General features: G+C 41.6%; 1 protein-coding gene across 1 annotated transcript in view; it reads right to left on the bottom strand.

Moving 5' to 3' along the window:
* Positions 1-856: 856 nt before the first annotated feature.
* nim1k (NIM1 serine/threonine protein kinase) overlaps positions 857-22,268 on the bottom strand; it is a 39,951-nt gene continuing 18,539 nt past the window's right edge. The window contains exons 2-4 of the mRNA XM_002933034.4: positions 7,087-7,982; positions 4,510-4,778; positions 857-3,136 (exon numbers count right to left, since the gene is read on the bottom strand). Of these exons, the coding sequence (XP_002933080.2) occupies positions 2,387-3,136; positions 4,510-4,778; positions 7,087-7,387 (1,320 nt within the window). The 5' untranslated portion in view covers positions 7,388-7,982 and the 3' untranslated portion in view covers positions 857-2,386. The remainder of the gene's footprint in view (positions 3,137-4,509; positions 4,779-7,086; positions 7,983-22,268) is intronic.

Consider the following 22,268-nt stretch of genomic DNA (forward strand, 5'->3'; position numbering starts at 1 on the left):
ACCTGGGTTGGGGGGTTCAGGATTTAATTTATAGTAAACTTGGGGTTGCCTCCTAGAGCCCCCAAATAGTTAATTTGCTGTGATACAGAAATGGCGAGAAGGAAGACTGCATGAAGACATAGATACTTGCAAGCACTTTGGTAAAATGAGGCCTCCATAAAAAAACTGGCTTATTCTTATAAATAAAGGAGCTCATTTTAACAATGTTATCGGAGTGTCTAAGCAGGCATTTTTGCAAAGCAAACCGACCCCCCCCCCAAAAAAAAAACTCAAAAAGAAATGTGAAAAATTCTTGGTTACAGGTAGAAAAGACAAAGGCAATTGCAGTCATTGAAATTTACAGCTAAATATACAAAACTCTGTCAAGGTTTATAAAATCTCTTTACCCAATGGGTATCAGAATGAAAGGATTATTCATACTCTTTGTAGAGTGTTCATGACCATCCGTAGCTTAAATAATATGCCCCCCTATTTCATACTGAGATTCCGGGGGGCCAACGAAAGGACCTGAGAGAAGGGCCCAGCTCTCTGCTTGTGTTTCTGCTCTACTCTTTGCATTCACCTCCCAGCTCATTTAAGGTTTCTCCCTGTTTCCTACTATAGCACTTCTTTGTCCTTCACATTTTCTCCCTTTTTTCTATCCATATTTTCATTACCCTTATCCACTTACTAGCACCCATTCTCTTTTTTCTATTTCCTCATTGCTGGTTTACCCATTTATTTTACCTTCTCTTCCCCTTGTCTTATCTTCCCTTCTTTCTTTTTCTTAAACCCCTTTATTCTTCGGTATCACCCCAACCCCTGCTTTTATCTTCCTTTATCCTATCCCCCTTTTTTTCTACTCTTTCATTCATTCTTTCAGTTCTTCTTCCCATTAAATATTCTTCCATTTTCTTTCTACATTTTCTTACTCTCACCTCTGCTTCCACAATGAAGCAGTGGGACAAAGGGTGTGAGGTTCAAGTCTGAAGTCTGAAGTCTGAAAATATGGATTTCTATGGGTCAGATGGAAGGGTCCACCAATACTGAACACTGAACTTCTCATAGTCTATGCTACACTATCCAATTGGACTTGCTCTTCCTTTGCAACTGCATATCTTAGATGAACTCCATCATAATCTAGACAAACTTTCTTTTATATACTACTTACTTCAGCCGTTTTAGGCATATTAGACCAGAGGACGGAATTCTTGTATATATGTAAGACAACATATCTACCTGTGCTGAGGCAATTATGTCACTTGATGTTAATGAAAGACATATAATGCCAGGGAGGCAATGGGGACAGTGTTACCGTAAGGTCAATGTTCATAAAACCCTACTGTCTAAGATAGAACAGAGATGCCAACCTAAATCTGTCAATCTTGTGGCTCGACTAGAATTCCCAGCTGGGATGCTCTGAACTGTAGTCCACAGTGACTAAAGATCAGCAAATTTCCCATGCCTACTATATACAGCTACTCCCTCTGGTAAGGCACTTTCACACTAACCTGCAAATCACTTTGGTCTGTTAAACAAAGGGCATTCTTTTAACTTAATGGCAAAAAGAAACTGATCAGAATATAGGGCATGGGGCTTTAGGGCAGTGAGCATTGGGGCCCAGGGTCAATAATGTGTATCTTAGCCGAAAAGTTATTATACTTCCATTATGCATTCCTTGGCTTGCAAGCATTGCCATCATCAAGCTTTGGAACTTATCTGCTCATATAATGTACTTGCATTTTTGGTGCACAATTTCTTCAGCTACTGTGAACTGGAGCTAAAACACTCCATAAACCCTGGCTGAGAGTTCTAGGACACCACTGCATAAGCTTGTGAGTTTGACATCCCTGCTGTAGCATATGTGCTGCAACCTCTATCATGGCAATGCAACAAACCGAAATATCCTCTGGTCTTCAATGCATTTACTAAACCTTATTTGTGAGACTGGATATTTGCTGCTCAGAACTACAAAAGTATTATTTGTAACCACGGGTCCCTTGGTCTAGAACAGGCGTAACCTACATTATATGATGATTTTGTTGATAAGTGATAGTTTTGATGGGCAAACATGATAACTCTTTATCAAGCTTCACTTAAAGACACCAATGACTGCTGGAAAGCACTGAACTGTATCTGTGATTGCTAGCCCCAGTTAGTAAACTTGAGTTTTCCCAGACAATGTTCACACCTAGCAACCTGTACTTACAAATGCTAATATTGGCACACCAGATTCACTGATGGGCTATACCTTCCAGCAAATTTTTATAAAGGAAAATGTTTGGGGACAACTTAGTCCTTTAAAAAGATCTGCCAGTATCAGAAAAGGCATCAAGTCAAATATAAAAGTTACAAAAGCAAGTGCCTAAGGACAAGGTCACCTGTTCATTACACAAAGCAATGCAATTTATAAAATGGTACAAAATTTAGAGGTATGCCTTATTTCCCGGTGTGTTCTGTGAGGCCTCTTCATGTACTTTTCTTTTGGTTCTGGGTTTGTGATGATTGGGACACTCTCCACCGCTCTTTTCTTCTGGACCCTGTGAAGAATGATCCTGTATATTCCAGTTATGGAGCTGCGGGAGTCTTTTCCCCGATTGTTAATAATATGTTCTTCTGTGATGCCCAAATTATCTAAAATGTTCTTCACCTCTGAGTCTTCGTCCTTCAGTGGAGTTCCATCAAAGAGATGTTTGGGATCTAGTTTTAGTGGTTCCAATGGCTTGGGGTATTGTATCCCATTCATCCATTCGCTGTTTATGATGTAATCGATGCTGCACCTGTCCGAAGGGATAGGCTGTAGCATCCCCTTGATTAGTTTCTGGCACGGTTCTGACACATAAGGAGGTATGGTGTATGTTCCATCAAGAATGCACTTTTTCAGTTTGGCCACAGTATCTGCTCGGAATGGCATACTGCCACTCACCATGAAGTACAGGAGTATGCCCAAAGCCCAGATATCAACAAAAACACCAACGTAGTGTTCATCACGAAAAAGCTCAGGGGCGGCATAGGGCGGAGAACCACAAAAAGTGTTCAGGGTTTCATCTTTTTTGCTTATCGTGCTGAATCCAAAGTCTCCCACCTTTACACAGGTGTTGCTGGTATAGAATACATTTTCAGCTTTAAGGTCCCTGTGGATGATTTGGTTGTCGTGCTGAGGAAAAATAAGGGTAGTGTTAGCGTACTTTTCTTGCCCCAGTTTAATTTGATTTGTAATTCTCAGGGTAGTCACTTGAAACATATGGAAACCAATGTTATAACCACAGGTGAAAACATGTAGCATGGCTTTTAAATTTGTCCTGAGCATGTTCCTAGGGAAACTGCTGGGCTGGACTATCAATGTGATTAACATTATGTCATGCCTTACTGCAGGGATCCCCAACCTTTTTTTACCCCTGAGCCACATTCAAATGTAAAAAGAGTTGGCGAGCAACACAAGCATAAAACACGTTCCTGGGGGTGCAAATAAGGATTGTTATTGGCTATTTGGTAGCCCCTATGGGGACTGGCAGCCTATAGGAGCTCTGTTTGGCAGTCCATCTGGTTTTTATGAAACTAAAACTTGCCTCCAAGCCAATATTTAAAAAATAATCACCTGCTTTGAGGCCACTGAGAGCAACATCCAAGGGGTTGGGGAGCAACATGTTGCTCACGAGCCACTGGTTGGGGATCACTGCCTTACTGGGTATTAGACTTATTTAAAACATATTTAGCTGGTTGCTCTGTGACAGTTGCCTATATGGTGTAATATATTTTGTTTTGTTTACTACTTCTATAAAGTAGGGTCTTTAGCTATGTGGTTTCAACCAGGCCACTGCCAGAAGAAGTAAGGAAAGTGAAGAGATCAGAGGTTCCTAACCTATGGCTCAGTAGGTCAAGGTAGAGAAAACAAGCAAGATGGAGACAGTATTACAACATGGAGACAGCAGGGCAATATGGTGACAAAACCACAAGATGGTGAGAGTAGGGCAAGATAGAAAAAATATTGCAGGATAGAGACAGCAAGACAACATAGAGAAAACAGGGCAAGATGGAGACAGTATTACAACATGGTGATAGTACCACAAGATGGAGACAGTAACGCAAGATGTATAAAGTAGAGCAAGATGCTGACAGTAGGACAAGATAGAGGAAATAGGGCAAGATGGAGACAGTAGGGAAATAGGGTTTTTAGACTTTTTTGGGTTTGGGTTGTGAGTGCAGCTTAATTTGGGTGAATCAAGAAAACAGGTTAAGAGACGCTGGTCTAAATGAACCCTGGAGTCAGACTGTGAGAGCCCTCCCCCACAGCTGCCCAAACCAAGCAAGTGTGTAATACAGCCTAATGTTGGCCTGCATATATTTCAAACCCTACATAATGGGAATCTTGGCATGTACATAATGATGAGTAGGGGAAGGAAGTCTCTGGGGAGGGAGAGGAAATTGAAAGGGTGGAGTAATGCTTTATAATAAAAAAAATTTGGATTTTCATACATTCAAAAAATCAGTTTTCATTACCAAAACAATAATATAAAGATGGTACCTTACCATGTGCTTGACAGCAGACAGTATCTGAGAGAAGATGACTTTACTTTCTGATTCCGATAATTTCCCCTCAGTGTTTATTTTGGCAAAGAGCTCACCGCCCGCCGCATACTCCATCACAAGGTGCAGCTTAGACAAGGTCTCCACAACTTCATAGAGTCTGATCACGTTGGGGTGGTGCAACTTCTCCATGCTGGAGATCTCACGGGACAGCAGGCGCTGGGTTTTTTGGTCCAGCTTGGTTTTATCTAGGATTTTTATAGCAACTTTTTCTGAAAAACAGATAACAAAGTATTGAGTCAGACCACTTGCCTTGAGCATTAGTAAGAACCCCACTGTGTTCCAGAGCAGTGTGTTGGGAAACACAGGGTGCATGGATACAAGGGATCCTGGGAATTTATACCTGCTGTTAGGGGGTGTTACTTTCCCTTAGCATTTTGCACTAGCACACACAGCTGACTTGCATTTTGTGAATAAACTAATGTCCTTATTGATTTTGGATTGACGCTACAATTTAGGATAAAGCAATAACTGTCATAGGAGTGTTACTGGCAATCCATCAGTGCAACACTGGGTTAGAAGGAGTACTGGCCTTTTCTTACTTTTATTTTGGAATTGTTACCTTTAAGGGACCATGCCCAAATCGTTTAATGGTCTCTGCAGTCATTTTACTGACTTTCCCTGTGGCGCAGTGCAGAAGAGCTTTAATGTCCCTCATTCAAAGTGTGAATATGATTATGGTACAGTTAATCCCACAACATTCAGCACTGAGTACAAAGATCACCCGATATATTATGGGATACATACAGAACAGCAATGCCCAAAATCAACTTAGACCCCTTCACTGAGGGACCCCAATCAACTGTTTGCCCTGCACTCACAGGCCTAGAACCCCAAATTGCAAGGAACCTAAATGAGCAGCTGGGACACAGAGAAAACTGATGTCAGTTTCCTTACTCAGTCCATTTACTTGTGCACCAAGCATTTAGGCAGAGCTGCTCATAAGTAGCCTGACAATGTATATATGTCTACCTGTTTTAGTCTCCTGTTTCAGTCATAGGGGCACATTTACTAATCCACGAATCCGAATCATGAATGGGAAAAAATCGCATTGGAAACGAAAATTTCGGAAGATCGCAAATATCACAAAAATGCTTACGAAAAAATCGTATTAGTCACGATAATATCGTATTGGCGATCCGAAAGTCACGAAATCTTCGTACCGAACAATTGTAAACAGCGGTAAAACCTTTCCGATTTTTTCGTGCAAACGTCCGAAAAAGTCGTGCAGTGTACGAAACAGTCGTGCGGTGTACGAAAAAATCGTGCGGACGCCCGAAAAAATCGGCGGAAATACACTCGGAGCGTTCGTGCTTTTGTAAATGTGCCCCTTAGTGTAGTTTGTGGCTAGAGTTTCCTTTATGGTTTCAACTAGGACTCCATTTACACAACTTCTGGCCATTCAGAGAGCCATGAAACACTATATATCACTGTTGCCCAACTGTTCAACTTTTAAAGTTGTTTCTGAAATACAATTCATAATTCACACTAGCGGCTGAAGGCTGCCAGAGTCCAAGGACAACTAAGCAGCTATAAGTTAGACCAGGGATCCACAACGGTTTTTTTCCTCGCAAGCCACACTCAGATGTAAAAAGTGTTGGACGAGCCACATAAGCATGAAAACATTTTCGGGGCATGGCAAATAAGGGCTGTGATTGGTTATTTGGTAGCCACATGTGAGGCTCTGCGTGGAGTAAAACTGCATCTCTGTGCTTCCAAAACTTGTCTCCAATCCAGAGATTAATAATGGGCACCTACATTAAGGCCAATTAAAGCAACATCAAGAGGTTGGGATCACTGAGTTAGACAGTCAAATTTTATATAAATAGTTTGGCCCCGCAAAGTCGGCTTTACTCACTTGCAACTATTGACAAGTGAGCTTGAATATATTCTCTCCTACCAGGGAGGTAGATAAGGGTGGGGTAGACAGACTTCTATTCGGTAGAAGTAAACATGTGTCCTTCTAGCTGCAAACTCCATAATGCTCATCAAATGACAGGGCCAAGTGTGCAGGCTATATTATACCAGTATTAAATTTCACATTTTTATATGACCACAGAAGGAGTAGTCCTGTCTCCATGGCAAGGGTTTGCAAACCTGGGGTGTCATTTAATAAATATGGCATATTGCCCAATTTATAGGAAATACCCAACCAACCAATCAATGGGTAACATTCACTGGTTACCGGTTTAAAAGCAAAAATCTTATTGGTTGCTATAGGTTACTAGACTTTGCCACTTGTGTCCAGAGACACTACATACATTCCTGGGGACATGCACTGTTGGGGTATCTACACACAATATATATATATATACCCACACCTAAATTCATAATTTATCTACATTCCTTGTGGCTGCTTAGCAGTTTATCCAGATGCATTTTTCAGACTGTAGTAGTTTCTTTGCATCTGAATAAATTTAAACACGCAGACTTTATCTGTGCCTTTTTTTAAAAAAAAGGTGACTTGGCAAGCTTAGTCCCCAGCTCCCCAGTCTCTTGCCTAGTGTTTGTGCATTTTACCTTTAGTCAAGACGTGAATGCCGAGCTTCACTTGTGAGAAATTGCCACTCCCTATTTCTCCGCGCATTCGGTAAAGGCCAATTCTCTTGCCCAGGGTCAGTTCCTTGACAGTCTTCTCATCACGTGACATGTCTTGGGTGAGCTTTTCGAAGGGCGTGAGCTTGCGCTGCTTCCCTTCTGCATCCTGCTCATAGCACTCGGACCGGACGTAGTCCTCCAGGCTGTCCTGCCGGTTCCACCGGGCATACCGCGGATTGCCCACCCCCCCTCCATTCATGTACATTGCCGTCATGGTCAACATTTGGACTCCTGTCGTGCACCGTGCACGTAGACAAAGTCAAATGATATGATAAACTTGATGGACTTTTATCTTTTTTCAACCCAAATTAACTATGTAATATATATATAATTAGTCTTGACAAGCCAAGCAATATGAAAAAAAACCCAGATATAGTCATAAGATGTTGTACAGTTTAAAATGTCTCTTGTTCACAATTCAAAAGTCTCTTGATAGGTAGAAATTGATCTGCAATGGGCAGTCAGCCTGGCACTCACAATTATAGTGGACAGATGTGCTCACGTTGGCGTTGAAGCAGCTCCTTTTGGATGGTTGATGAGCATAATAATGGATACCCCCCTTATCTGTTTCATCCTCCAGAGGTTTCCACGCACCTAGTTGTCCATATCCAAAGTTCTTAGTCGTGGAGAGGGTATCCAGCCAGAACAAAGCATCCAGTTAATGTGTGGATGATGGCTCAGCAGGGAAATAAGTTACGGCCTGGGTCACATGGTACAGCAGCAGGATTAACTGCAATGTCACTTTAGCCTCCTTGACAATGACAAGTCTGCATTAAACACTTGAGCCTTCTCAAAAGGTGCCCAGACGTCTGGTTTCCCTGGAGAGACAGATGCAAAGAGTGTGAATAACACCTGCCTTAACCACTTTCTCTAAAACGCCACAACTGCAAAATCAACTTCTGGTTCCCATAAACCCATAAATAACAACCCCTCATGGCCGTGTTACACAATCACTATATATTTTAAAGAAACAGTTCAACGCAATTGCTCTAAAAACAGATACATATTTGTGCTATAATGGCCAGGAGAGCAAATTATCCTGGAGCTTTCGACCTAAACAAACCTGGGGTTCTATGATTCAATACTTTGAGCCCCCTTTGTATGAATGCATTATCTATAGGACTGCTGTAAATCTTTTATTGTAAATGAATAATAGGGGCAACAGTGCAAGTCAATAAAATATAAATATATGAAATAATGTCACAGGTAACATGCAGAACAAGACATTTTAAAATGCCTAAGAAGTGTGGGACATCTCATTATATACAGGGCACCTGATGCTTTTCCATTTCTTTTGGTAGCTCATCAAACTTGCTCAACAAGTAAGATTAATGCTGGGCTTTAAGTTATTTTTCTCCTATATAAAGCCAGCCACTGGCATCTACACAGCACAAACCTTACTTGTTGCGTTTAAAAGAGAGCTAAACCCTAAAAATGTATAGGGCTAGAAATGCAATTTTATATACTGAGCTTACTGCACCAGCCTAAATATTCACCATCTCTATAGTAGTAATGATCCTGGTCTACAAAGTTGTGCACAGAAGCTCCCACCTTGGATTCTGTTAGGAGTGTCAGTGACACTGTACATGCTCAGTGTGCTCTGGGCAGCTGTTGACAAGCTACATTTAGGGGTTGTTCAAGAAGAAAATTAGATTTATCTGTCATATAAGCTAATGCTGCAGGGATAATTATTCAATCTTGATGCTAATTGCACTGGTTTTAGAGCTGCCATGTAATGAGAATCGTAATCAAGTACTATTTAGCCTTATATTGCAACATTTATATTCTATATATACAGTATAATGTGCCATTTATATTCTATATATGCAGTATAATGTGCCATTTATATTCTGTATATACAGTATATTGTGACATTTATATTCTATATATACAGTATAATGTGACATTTATATTCTATATATATACAGTATAGTGTGCCATTTATATTCTATATATACAGTATAATGTTCCATTTATATTCTATATATACAGTATAATGTGACATTTATATTCTATATATACAGTATAATGTGACATTTATATTCTATATATACAGTATAATGTGACATTTATATTCTATATATACAGTATAATGTGACATTTATATTCTATATACACAGTATAATGTGACATTTATATTCTATATATACAGTATAATGTGACATTTATATTCTATATATACAGTATATAGTGAGTGGGCCCCTAAGCTCAGGTTATACTGTGACATTTATATTGTATATATACAGTATATAGTGAGTGTGTCCCTAAGCTCAGGTTATACTGTGACATTTATATTGTATATATACAGTATATAGTGAGTGGGCCTCTAAGCTCAGGTTATACTGTGACATTTATATTGTATATATACAGTATATAGTGAGTGGGTCCCTAAGCTCAGGTTATATTGTGACATTTATATTGTATATATACAGTATATAGTGAGTGGGTCCCTAAGCTCAGGTTATACTGTGACATTTATATTGTATATATACAGTATATAGTGAGTGGGCCCCTAAGCTCAGGTTATACTGTGACATTTATATTGTATATATACAGTATATAGTGAGTGGGCCCCTAAGCTCAGGTTATACTGTGACATTTATATTGTATATATACAGTATATAGTGAGTGGGCCCCTAAGCTCAGGTTATACTGTGACATTTATATTGTATATATACAGTATATAGTGAGTGGGCCCCTAAGCTCAGGTTATACTGTGACATTTATATTGTATATATACAGTATATAGTGAGTGGGCCCCTAAGCTCAGGTTATACTGTGACATTTATATTGTATATATACAGTATATAGTGAGTGGGCCCCTAAGCTCAGGTTATACTGTGACATTTATATTGTATATATACAGTATATAGTGAGTGGGCCCCTAAGCTCAGGTTATACTGTGACATTTATATTGTATATATACAGTATATAGTGAGTGGGTCACTAAGCTCAGGTTATACTGTGCCATTTATATTGTATATATACAGTATATAGTGAGTGGGTCACTAAGCTCAGGTTATACTGTGCCATTTATATTGTATATATACAGTATATAGTGAGTGGGTCACTAAGCTCAGGTTATACTGTGACATTTATATTGTATACAGTGGTGTGAAAAACTATTTGCCCCCTTCCTGATTTCTTATTCTTTTGTATGTTTGTCACACTTAAATGTTTCTGCTCATCAAAAACCGTTAACTATTAGTCAAAGAAAACATAATTGAACACAAAATGCAGTTTTAAATGAAGGTTTACGTTATTAAGGGAGAAAAAAAACTCCAAATCTACATGGCCCTGTGTGAAAAAGTGATTGCCCCCCTTGTTAAAAAATAACTTAACTGTGGTTTATCAATTTCAATTTTCAATTTCAATATCAATTTCTGTAGTCACCCCCCGGCCTGATTACTGCCACACCTGTTTCAATCAAGAAATCACTTAAATAGGAGCTACCTGACACAGAGAAGTAGCCCAAAAGCACCTCAAAAGCTAGACATCATGCCAAGATCCAAAGAAATTCAGGAACAAATGAGAACAAAAGTCATTGAGATCTATCAGTCTGGTAAAGGTTATAAAGCCATTTCTAAAGCTTTGGGACTCCAGCGAACCACAGTGAGAGCCATTATCCACAAATGGCAAAAACATGGAACAGTGGTGAACCTTCCCAGGAGTGGCCGGCCGACCAAAATTACCCCAAGAGCGCAGAGACAACTCATCCGAGAGGCCCCAAAAGACCCCAGGACAAGATCTAAAGAACTGCAGGCCTCACTTGCCTCAATTAAGGTCAGTGTTCACGACTCCACCATAAGAAAGAGACTGGGCAAAAACGGCCTGCATGGCAGATTTCCAAGGCGCAAACCACTTTTAAGCAAAAAGAACATTATGGCTCGTCTCAATTTTGCTAAAAAACATCTCAATGATTGCCAAGATCAATATCTTGTGGACAGACGAGACAAAAGTTGAACTTTTTGGAAGGTGCGTGTCCCGTTACATCTGGCGTAAAAGTAACACAGCATTTCAGAAAAAGAACATCATACCACCAGTAAAATATGGTGGCGGTAGTGTGATGATCTGGGGTTGTTTTGCTGCTTCAGGCCCTGGAAGGCTTGCTGTGATAGATGGAACCATGAATTCTACTGTCTACCAAAAAATCCTGAAGGAGAATGTCCGGCCATCTGTTCGTCAACTCAAGCTGAAGCGATCTTGGGTGCTGCAGCAGGACAATGACCCAAAACAAACCAGCAAATCCACCTCTGAATGGCTGAAGAAAAACAAAATGAAGACTTTGGAGTGGCCTAGTCAAAGTCCTGACCTGAATCCTATTGAGATGTTGTGGCATGACCTTAAAAAGGTGGTTCATGCTAGAAAACCCTCAAATAAAGCTGAATTACAACAATTCTGCAAAGATGAGTGGGCCAAAATTCCTCCAGAGCGCTGTAAAAGACTCGTTGCAAGTTATTGCAAACGCTTGATTGCAGTTATTGCTGCTAAGGGTGGCCCAACCAGTTATTAGGTTCAGGGGGCAATTACTTTTTCACACATGGCCATGTAGGTTTGGATTTTTTTTCTCCCTAAATAATAAAAACCCTCATTTAAAAACTGCATTTTGTGTTTACTTGTGTTATCTTTGACTAATATAGTGAGTGGGTCCCTAAGCTCAGGTTATACTGTGACATTTATATTGTATATATACAGTATATAGTGAGTGGGTCCCTAAGCTCAGGTTATACTGTGACATTTATATTGTATATATACAGTATATAGTGAGTGGGTCCCTAAGCTCAGGTTATACTGTGACATTTATATTGTATATATACAGTATATAGTGAGTGGGCCCCTAAGCTCAGGTTATACTGTGACATTTATATTGTATATATACAGTATATAGTGAGTGGGTCCCTAAGCTCAGGTTATACTGTGACATTTATATTGTATATATACAGTATATAGTGAGTGGGCCCCTAAGCTCAGGTTATACTGTGACATTTATATTGTATATATACAGTATATAGTGAGTGGGTCCCTAAGCTCAGGTTATACTGTGACATTTATATTCTATATATACAGTATATAGTGAGTGGGTCCCTAAGCTCAGGTTATACTGTGACATTTATATTCTATATATACAGTATAATGTGAGTGGGTCACTAAGCTCAGGTAAGATGAAACCCTGTGTGTGCCATAGTGCTTAGCCTACAATTTGTGTCTTTGAAAATTGAAGGGAGCTGCTTTACACTGTTTCATTTAATGAAATTATGGCAACAGGGCAGAGCAAGAATACTAATGCAACCCTAGCGCAACACAAAAACGCCTAAACACGAAGAGCCCATTAGCGACAAGGAAAGAGACTCAAAGCCCTTAATATCAGTAACACAGTGATCCAGCTTGGATTAGCTTCACTGTCAACTGGGGCTATTCAGCTCATCTTTCAATCTGACTGACTTCTTATTGGTAGCAAGATTATAATGTCCAAAATTCATATTTGAAAAGACTAAATCATTCAGTGTTTTAGTGTGGGACAGTATAGTATCACTAAGTCATCAGATTCCGTTATGGGATACAGTGTGGGACAGTACAGTCTTTATGTAAAAAATGGATTTATTGATGCAAATGTTACGTAACATGACAAAATACACCACCGTATGTACAGTGTCTGAACAAAGGTGATCGATCCTTTTAAAACCCACTGGTAAAAATTAAAAAATCGGCAACATATGGCTGAACATTAAAATGTTGGGATTCAGGCAAAGCTGAATCCTGGGATTTGGTGCCTCTCTAATTCCCTGCCTGATAACTGCCTTGCCTACATGTGGATGATACTAACTTATAGCTGTGACCAAAGGGTTCCCTGCATATAATGTTGGCTTGATACTACATCTTCTTATAATCATTTTATCTCATTGTGTATTAAATCAGGGCTGTATGATTCAGGATTATAAGTATATCAAATATATGTTATTCCTACACAAAGTGTTGTCTGCCTCTGCCCTGTTTGGTACAAATTTCCAGCTGAGCTCAGAAGTTACTAAGGCAGATTACGTGGTTTCCATGCACAAAGGAATGGATAGGGAGAAAGTGAATAGAGCCGCAGAGAGCATGGGAACAAGCAAGCTGGTTAGTGACAAGCAATGCAGTCACCCTCTCTGTCCCCTGTCCCAGACAGAATCTTTGAGTCTGTTTGGTTGTACATGGACAGGGTTGCCAGATCATCCCTTTGTTAAAGAGCCCCACACAACAAATAAACCCCTAATATACCTATCACTCTAATCTATTCCTTTAAAAAATATGAATAAATACCATTTATATATGCTGAAATCCAGCTGCAAAACAGTTCTCTTTCTGAATCATTTGAAATCAATTGCAGGGGAGGAGGGACTAAAACATTGATGTTGCAAATTGTAACAACTTCTCCACAGAACATACAGTTGAAAGAAAAATGTTTATGCCAAATGACAAGCACAAAAAAACTAAACAACTACTGCAGGAATCAGTGGGTTAAAAACAATATATTTGCTCACGTTAATACACAGTTCCATTTGACCAACTTTAAAACTCCTAAAACTTCTAGGTGCAGTTTTCAGTGAAGAGAAACACTGTCATGGGCTCTATAGATGGCCATTATAATCACTGAGAGGTTTCTGGCAAAGTCTGTAAACGCAGTAATCACAAAGAACAATACAGAATTACTGAGCATGTGCAGTGCCTGAGGCACGGAGAAGAAGGCAGATCAAAATAGAATGCAGGGCAGCACTTTAAATATTCTCAACAACAAGAAGAACATACTGTAATTTGTGAAATTTGAAGACTAAAAGGGTTGACTGACTGCCATTCTGTTTCATAAATCCTAATAAACGATGCATCTTATCTAGGGAACTAATAGGCAAAGATGTATATTATATGGTTACAAATAGATATTTTGGGGCTCATTTACAAACATTGTCGCTACATTGAACCAGTAAGGTTACCCATTCAAGTAAGCAAGTAACCATTCAATCATAGCAACCAATCAAACCTATAACTTGTGCAGTGACCAAAATATAAAGGTTGCTATGGGTAACTGCACTAGTGCAGAATATTACTCTTAGTAATATATGCAAGTGTATAGGCAATTTTCACATTGGCAGGTTGTCCATCTTGTGAACCTTCAGCTTGTGAACTACAACTCTCAGAAACCCAACAGATTTCAGTGCCACTGTTATATAGGGGCGTATAATTAACATTGGAGACAATCATCACCAGTGATGTTGCCCATAGCAACCAATCAGATCTTTGCATTTGTTTTTTAACTTGTACAAATCTAATTGCTGATCGTTTGCTATGGGCAACATCACCCATATGTTAATAAATACTCCCCTTAGTGTTGGGCTATTTTCCCTTCTCAGTCAGGCCACATTCAGATCTATTGGCAGGTTAGCCATGATCCTATTACAGTACAAAGGAGCTTAGTCTGTCTCCCTGGCTGCCCTGCCCACTTCAACTCCTTTCACTTCTCTCTTCTGTGCTGTATACCCAGGTAAGTCCGTCTGATATTCTAGAATCTAAATGATGTATCTGTTTGACTACATGGGGCTGGTGTTGGAGTCCCTGAGCTTCAACAGGTTCTAAAGTAGTTGGTGTGCCCCTTCCAAACATTAGCTTATCTGCCAGCCATTGGGGCCTTTAACCTCTGACACTGACTAGTGTAAAGATATTAGACTAATCCTTTTCCATCTGTATAGAAACTGGGGCCCTCCAGCCAGTTATTGGCAAGCCCCAATATTACCCACTGTCCTACACCTGTTTCATTGCTAGTGTGTAGGTTTGGTTAGGAAAAGTGGGAAATCAATTTCTTATGGTAAGAATATAAGCGGCTATGGGGGAAACAGCCATCACTATTTTTCAAGTACAGGATAGTGCTAAAAATTGTAAAAGGTATGAGATCTGTAAGATATAACAGGGCCAGGGTCTTACATAGTAACATAGTAAGTTGGGTTGAAAAAAGACATACGTCCATCAAGTTCAACCATAATGCCTATATATAACCTGCCTAACTGCTAGTTGATCCAGAGGAAGGCAAAAACCCCATCTGAAGCCTCTCTAATTTGCCGCAGAGGGGAAAAAAATCCTTCCTGACTCCAAGATGGCAATCGGACCAGTCCCTGGATCAACTTGTACTAAGAGCTATCTCCCATAACCCTGTATTCCCTCACTTGTACTGAGAGCTATCCCCCCTACCCCTGTATTCCCTCACTTGTACTGAGAGCTATCTCCCATACCCCTGTATTCCCTCACTTGTACTGAGAGCTATCTCCCCTACCCCTGTATTCCCTCACTTGTACTGAGAGCTATCCCCCCTACCCCTGTATTCCCTCACTTGTACTGAGAGCTATCTCCCCTACCCCTGTATTCCCTCACTTGTACTGAGAGCTATCTCCCCTACCCCTGTATTCCCTCACTTGTACTGAGAGCTATCTCCCCTACCCCTGTATTCCCTCACTTGTACTGAGAGCTATCTCCCATAACCCTGTATTCCCTCACTTGTACTGAGAGCTATCCCCCCTACCCCTGTATTCCCTCACTTGTACTGAGAGCTATCCCCCCTACCCCTGTATTCCCTCACTTGTACTGAGAGCTATCTCCCATACCCCTGTATTCCCTCACTTGTACTGAGAGCTATCTCCCCTACCCCTGTATTCCCTCACTTGTACTGAGAGCTATCCCCCCTACCCCTGTATTCCCTCACTTGTACTGAGAACTATCTCCCATACCCCTGTATTCCCTCACTTGTACTGAGAGCTATCTCCCCTACCCCTGTATTCCCTCACTTGTACTGAGAGCTATCTCCCATACCCCTGTATTCCCTCACTTGTACTGAGAGCTATCTCCCATACCCCTGTATTCCCTCACTTGTACTGAGAGCTATCTCCCATAACCCTGTATTCCCTCACTTGTACTGAGAGCTATCTCCCATACCCCTGTATTCCCTCACTTGTACTGAGAGCTATCTCCCATAACCCTGTATTCCCTCACTTGTACTGAGAGCTATCTCCCATACCCCTGTATTCCCTCACTTGTACTGAGAGCTATCTCCCATAACCCTGTATTCCCTCACTTGTACTGAGAGCTATCTCCCATACCCCTGTATTCCCTCACTTGTACTGAGAGCTATCTCCCATAACCCTGTATTCCCTCACTTGTACTGAGAGCTATCTCCCCTACCCCTGTATTCCCTCACTTGTACTGAGAGCTATCTCCCATACCCCTGTATTCCCTCACTTGCTAAGAATCCATCCAGCCCCTTCTTAAAGCTATATAATGTATCAGCCAGCACGACTGATTCGGGGAGGGAATTCCACAACTTCACAGCTCTCACTGTAAAAAAATCCTTTCCGAATGTTTAAATGGAACCTCCCTTCTTCTAAACGGAGTGGGTGCCCTCGTGTCCGTTGGAAGGACCTACTGGTAAATAAAACATTAGAAAGGTTATTATATGATCCCTTTATATATTTATACACAGTTATCATGTCACCTCTTAAGCGTCTCTTCTCCAGTGTAAACAGACCCAACTTGGCCAGCCTTTCCCCATAACTGAGACTTTCCATACCCTTTACCAGCTTAGTTGCCCTTCTCTGGACCCTCTCTAACTCAATAATGTCCCGTTTGAGCACTGGAGACCAAAACTGAACAGCATATTCTAGATGGGGCCTTACCAGCGCTCTGTAAAGGGGAAGAATAACCCCCTCCTCCCGTGAATCTATACCCCTTTTAATACAGCTCAAAACCTTGTTTGCCCTTGCAGCTGCTGCCTGGCATTGCTTGCTACAGCCAAGTTTATTATCTACAAGGACTCCAAGGTCCTTCTCCATTATGGATTTGCCTAGTGCAGTCCCATTAAGGGTATACGGGGCTTGCATATTTTTACATCCCAGGTGCATGACCTTACATTTATCCACATTAAATCTCATCTGCCACTTAGCTGCCCAGATTGCCAGTTGGTCAAGATCCTGCTGCAGGGATGTCACATCCTGAATAGAATTGACTGGTCTGCAGAGTTTTGTGTCATCTGCAAACACTGATACATTACTCATAATACCCTCCCCCAAGTCATTTATGAACAAATTAAACAAAAGTGGACCCAGTACAGAACCCTGAGGGACCCCACTGAGGACCTTATTCCAAGTAGAGAATGTGCCATTAACAACCACCCTCTGTACCCGATCCTGTAGCCAGTTTTCTATCCATGTGCAAACGACTTCACTAAGACCAATAGACCTTAGCTTAGAAAGCAGTCGTTTGTGGGGAACGGTATCAAATGCTTTGGCAAAATCCAAATAGATGATATCTACTGCATCCCCACTGTCCAACTTCTTACTTACCTCATCATAAAAAGCAATTAAATTGGTCTGACATGACCTGTCCTTCATAAAGCCATGCTGATTACTGCTCATAATGCCATTCTCCACTACATAATTTTGAATGTGATCCCTTAACAAGCCTTCAAATAACTTGCCCACCACGGATGTCAAACTTACAGGCCTATAATTGCCAGGCTGAGATCTTACTCCCTTTTAAATATAGGAATGACATTCGCCTTCTTCCAATCCCTAGGTACCATACCTGATGAACGTGAGTCTGAGAATATCAGAAACAAGGGCCCCTGCAATTCTGCCCCTAGCTCTCTCAGTACCCGAGGGTGTATTCCATCTGGCCCAGGTGCCTTGTTTACATTTATCGTGTGTAACCCTTTAAGCACCATATCCTGTGCCAACCACTGTGTAGCTGAAGCTGAGGCAACAGTGTAGCTATTGGGTGAGACTTGGTCTTCCAGGTAAGATTGCCACTTTAATTTATTAATGTGTATACTATTCTCTTTCATATCTTATTTCCTATTTCTACTTGCTCAGCAGCATCTCTGTTTGCTCAGCCGGGCATCAAACCCACATTCTAGCCTGCTGGCTAGTACTTCTACCTTGCAGCCCTGCGGCTCTAAGTTCAGTCCCACAATTCCTTGCACACGTGATATCAATAAGGAAAGGAACATCACAGTGCAATGCATTGTGTGTTATGTAGTTCCTGCAGGCTGTCTGTAAGCTGTGGAGAAGTTCTTACAATTTGTAACATCAATGTTTAAGTCCCTCCTCCCCTGCCAGGATTTCAAATGACTCAGAAAGAGAAGAACTGTTTCAGTACAGGTATGGGATCTGTTATCCGGAAACCAATTATCCAGAAAGCTCCAAATTGCAGAATGCCTTTCTCCCATAGACTCCATTTTAATGAAATAAATCAGATTTTTAAAATTGATTTCCTTTCTCTCTGTAGTAATAAAACATTTTATTTGATGCCAACTAAGATTTATTTAACCCTTATTGGGGGCAGAACAGTCCTATTGGGTTTATTTCATGGTTAAATGATTCCCTTTTCTCTGTAATAATAAAACAGTACCTGTACTTAATCCCAACTAAGATATAATTACCCCTTATTGGGGGCAGAACAATCCTATCGGGTTTAATTAATGTTTTATTGTTTTTTTAGTAGACTTAAGGTATGGAGATCCAAATTATGGAAAGACCCCTTATTCGCAATACCCTTGGTCCCGAGCATTCTGGATAACGGGTCCCATACCTGTATATAAAAACGGTATGTATTTATTCATACTTTTTGAAGGAACTGATTACAGTTTATTAGAAATTCCTGTGTGGGGCTAACTTCCTTATGCAATACATACAAATGGCAGCAAGTTTTGCCCTCATGTTCTTGCGGGGCTTGCACATTATGGTACATACTAAATTTTGTACTGACTTTCAGCAGGTGCACTTTTCCTGGAATTCTGGGAAAAAAATATGCATTGTGGGATGTGCTGATTTCTTTTGCACTTTTTCCCTTTAGTAACTGAGCCAAAATGCATTGGGTGATGACGTAGCAATTGATTTGAAAGTCAAAGAACATTGAGATTAAAAATATGCATAAAACCAAGAGTAGAACATCTCTAATGGCCACTGTACAACAGTGTTAGTAGCGTGGGCAGCAGAATATGTTTTTAGTTGGGGGGGCAGGAGAGGGACCACAACCCCCCTGGTTCCGACGCCTATGGTTATTAGTGCCAGGTTTCTGCACACCCCGATCCAAGTAAATGGAAGCAAACCTTGTCTGACCACTAAGCAAAATTCCTAAACTATTTTGGGTAATTAAAGTCCTTTTCTCCAAGTAAGTGATTTACAACAAAAAGTGTTTTTGGCTTGTGCGTGAGCAGATGTGCTGGGGCGGATTCAATGCATGAATATTATTGCAAATAATACAAAATGTGAGCTCTGTGCTGGGCTCAGTCTGTCAGTAAGAGCATGAATGTAGCGATTGTACAGGGAGAGCCAATCTCCCTCATGTTATGGCAGAGATTCAGAGCATTCTGTCTGTCTGTGAGACACCGTGACCCAGTACAAACAGTAATTCCTGGAATATTTTGTCAATGTTTCATGATCTGCCTTTAAATCCTGTGTCCCCTTGTGCCACAATGTAGCTAAAGAGATTAGCGTGTCCCTACTCCCCAGTCACCTAGTTTTCTGCATCTGCTATAAATCCCTCTTCATTATTTTTCTGTAATATGCTCTTATCATGTCAGGGGAAAACTCTTGCAGGCTTACCCCTTAATAACACCAACGCACGGAAATGATCTTATAAACACTGTTCATCTGTGAACTGACTTGTGTTTATTGAAGATCCTGACAGAAAAGCTGGCCTTAAAGGGAATGGCATAACAAAGAGTATAGAATATTTACCATTCTATAGACATGCTATAGGCACCATCTCTCCCTACTATACCTGCTATCCCACAGCCCCAGTCCCTTCCCAGAGGCTATTATCCCCCCACTGCTACTATAGGCACCATCTCTCCCTACTATACCTGCTATCCCACAGCCCCAGTCCCTTCCCAGAGGCTATTATCCCCCCACTGCTACTATAGGCACCATCTCTCCCTACTATACCTGCTATCCCACAGCCCCAGTCCCTTCCCAGAGGCTATTATCCCCCCACTGCTACTATAGGCACCATCTCTCCCTACTATACCTGCTATCCCACAGCCACTGTCCCTTCCCAGAGGCTATTATCCCCCCACTGCTACTATAGGCACCATCTCTCTCTACTATACCTGCTATCCCACAGCCACAGTCCCTTCCCAGAGGCTATTATCCCCCCACTGCTACTATAGGCACCATCTCTCCCTACTATACCTGCTATCCCACAGCCCCAGTCCCTTCCCAGAGGCTATTATCCCCCCACTGCTACTATAGGCACCATCTCTCCCTACTATACCTGCTATCCCACAGCCCCAGTCCCTTCCCAGAGGCTATTATCCCCCCACTGCTACTATAGGCACCATCTCTCCCTACTATACCTGCTATCCCACAGCCCCAGTCCCTTCCCAGAGGCTATTATCCCCCCACTGCTACTATAGGCACCATCTCTCCCTACTATACCTGCTATCCCACAGCCACAGTCCCTTCCCAGAGGCTATTATCCCCCCACTGCTACTATAGGCACCATCTCTCCCTACTATACCTGCTATCCCACAGCCCCAGTCCCTTCCCAGAGGCTATTATCCCCCCACTGCTACTATAGGCACCATCTCTCCCTACTATACCTGCTATCCCACAGCCCCAGTCCCTTCCCAGAGGCTATTATCCCACTGCTACTATAGGCACCATCTCTCCCTAATATACCTGCTATCCCACAGCCCCAGTCCCTTCCCAGAGGCTATTATCCCCCCACTGCTACTATAGGCACCATCTCTCCCTACTATACCTGCTATCCCACAGCCACAGTCCCTTCCCAGAGGCTATTATGCCCCCACTGCTACTATAGGCACCATCTCTCCCTACTATACCTGCTATCCCACAGCCCCAGTCCCTTCCCAGAGGCTATTATCCCCCCACTGCTACTATAGGCACCATCTCTCCCTACTATACCTGCTATCCCACAGCCCCAGTCCCTTCCCAGAGGCTATTATCCCACTGCTACTATAGGCACCATCTCTCCCTACTATACCTGCTATCCCACAGCCCCAGTCCCTTCCCAGAGGCTATTATCCCACTGCTACTATAGGCACCATCTCTCCCTACTATACCTGCTATCCCACAGCCACAGTCCCTTCCCAGAGGCTATTATGCCCCCACTGCTACTATAGGCACCATCTCTCCCTACTATACCTGCTATCCCACAGCCCCAGTCCCTTCCCAGAGGCTATTATCCCCCCACTGCTACTATAGGCACCATCTCTCCCTACTATACCTGCTATCCCACAGCCCCAGTCCCTTCCCAGGGGCTATTATCCCCCCACTGCTACTATAGGCACCATCTCTCCCTACTATACCTACTTGTAGACAGTTTAGAATGGTAGATGTGGCTACAAAGGTTAATCAAAGATTATCAGAACCATACTGACACCACTTTTCTATAAGACAAAGGTAGCCAGTAACTGCTACCTTTCCCTTGGTTGTTGTGGGTGAGTACACCTGTAGTAAACTTTGCTCTAAACTTACCAATTAAACAGCTAAGCACTGCAGTACCCAAATTATTGAATCCTAAGGACAGCTGGGTACTTTGATCACAATGGAAGCCTTCTAACTCTGATTGCTTTATGGAGGTGATAATTCCAATTTCTCTATTCAACCTGACATTGCAGAGTAATAATAAGGTACAAGACCACAAGGTCCTGTGTTTATTACCCATAAAAATAACATTGGCAATGTTTCTGCCCAGTACCCCATTTATAATCATTGTGCCAAGAAAGTTGGACTTTTATACATGCATGTAGGGAAAAACACAATTCCTTTTTCCACTTTTCACCTAGGGTATCAACTTCATGAACCAGAAGTGTCTGCATCAGAGACATGGGGCGGCATTGGTTAGAGTCTCTTCCATTTAAGTGAGCAATAGAAAAAGAAAATGGCTATGTGTCCTGGCCCCTATGGATGGTATCACACAGCTTTCCTGCTGTTCATATCTCTGCCAGGGGCAATTGGCTCTATATCCAAATGTTAATCCCGCTGTAATCTTCTCTTTAATGTGACCCGCTTGCGTTGGGCTGCGGCTGATGCAGCAATCCTGTCTTTCTGTGTCAGCGTTTGACT

Source organism: Xenopus tropicalis, chromosome 1 (assembly GCF_000004195.4).
Source record: "Xenopus tropicalis strain Nigerian chromosome 1, UCB_Xtro_10.0, whole genome shotgun sequence".
NCBI classification, from domain to species: Eukaryota; Metazoa; Chordata; class Amphibia; order Anura; family Pipidae; genus Xenopus; species Xenopus tropicalis.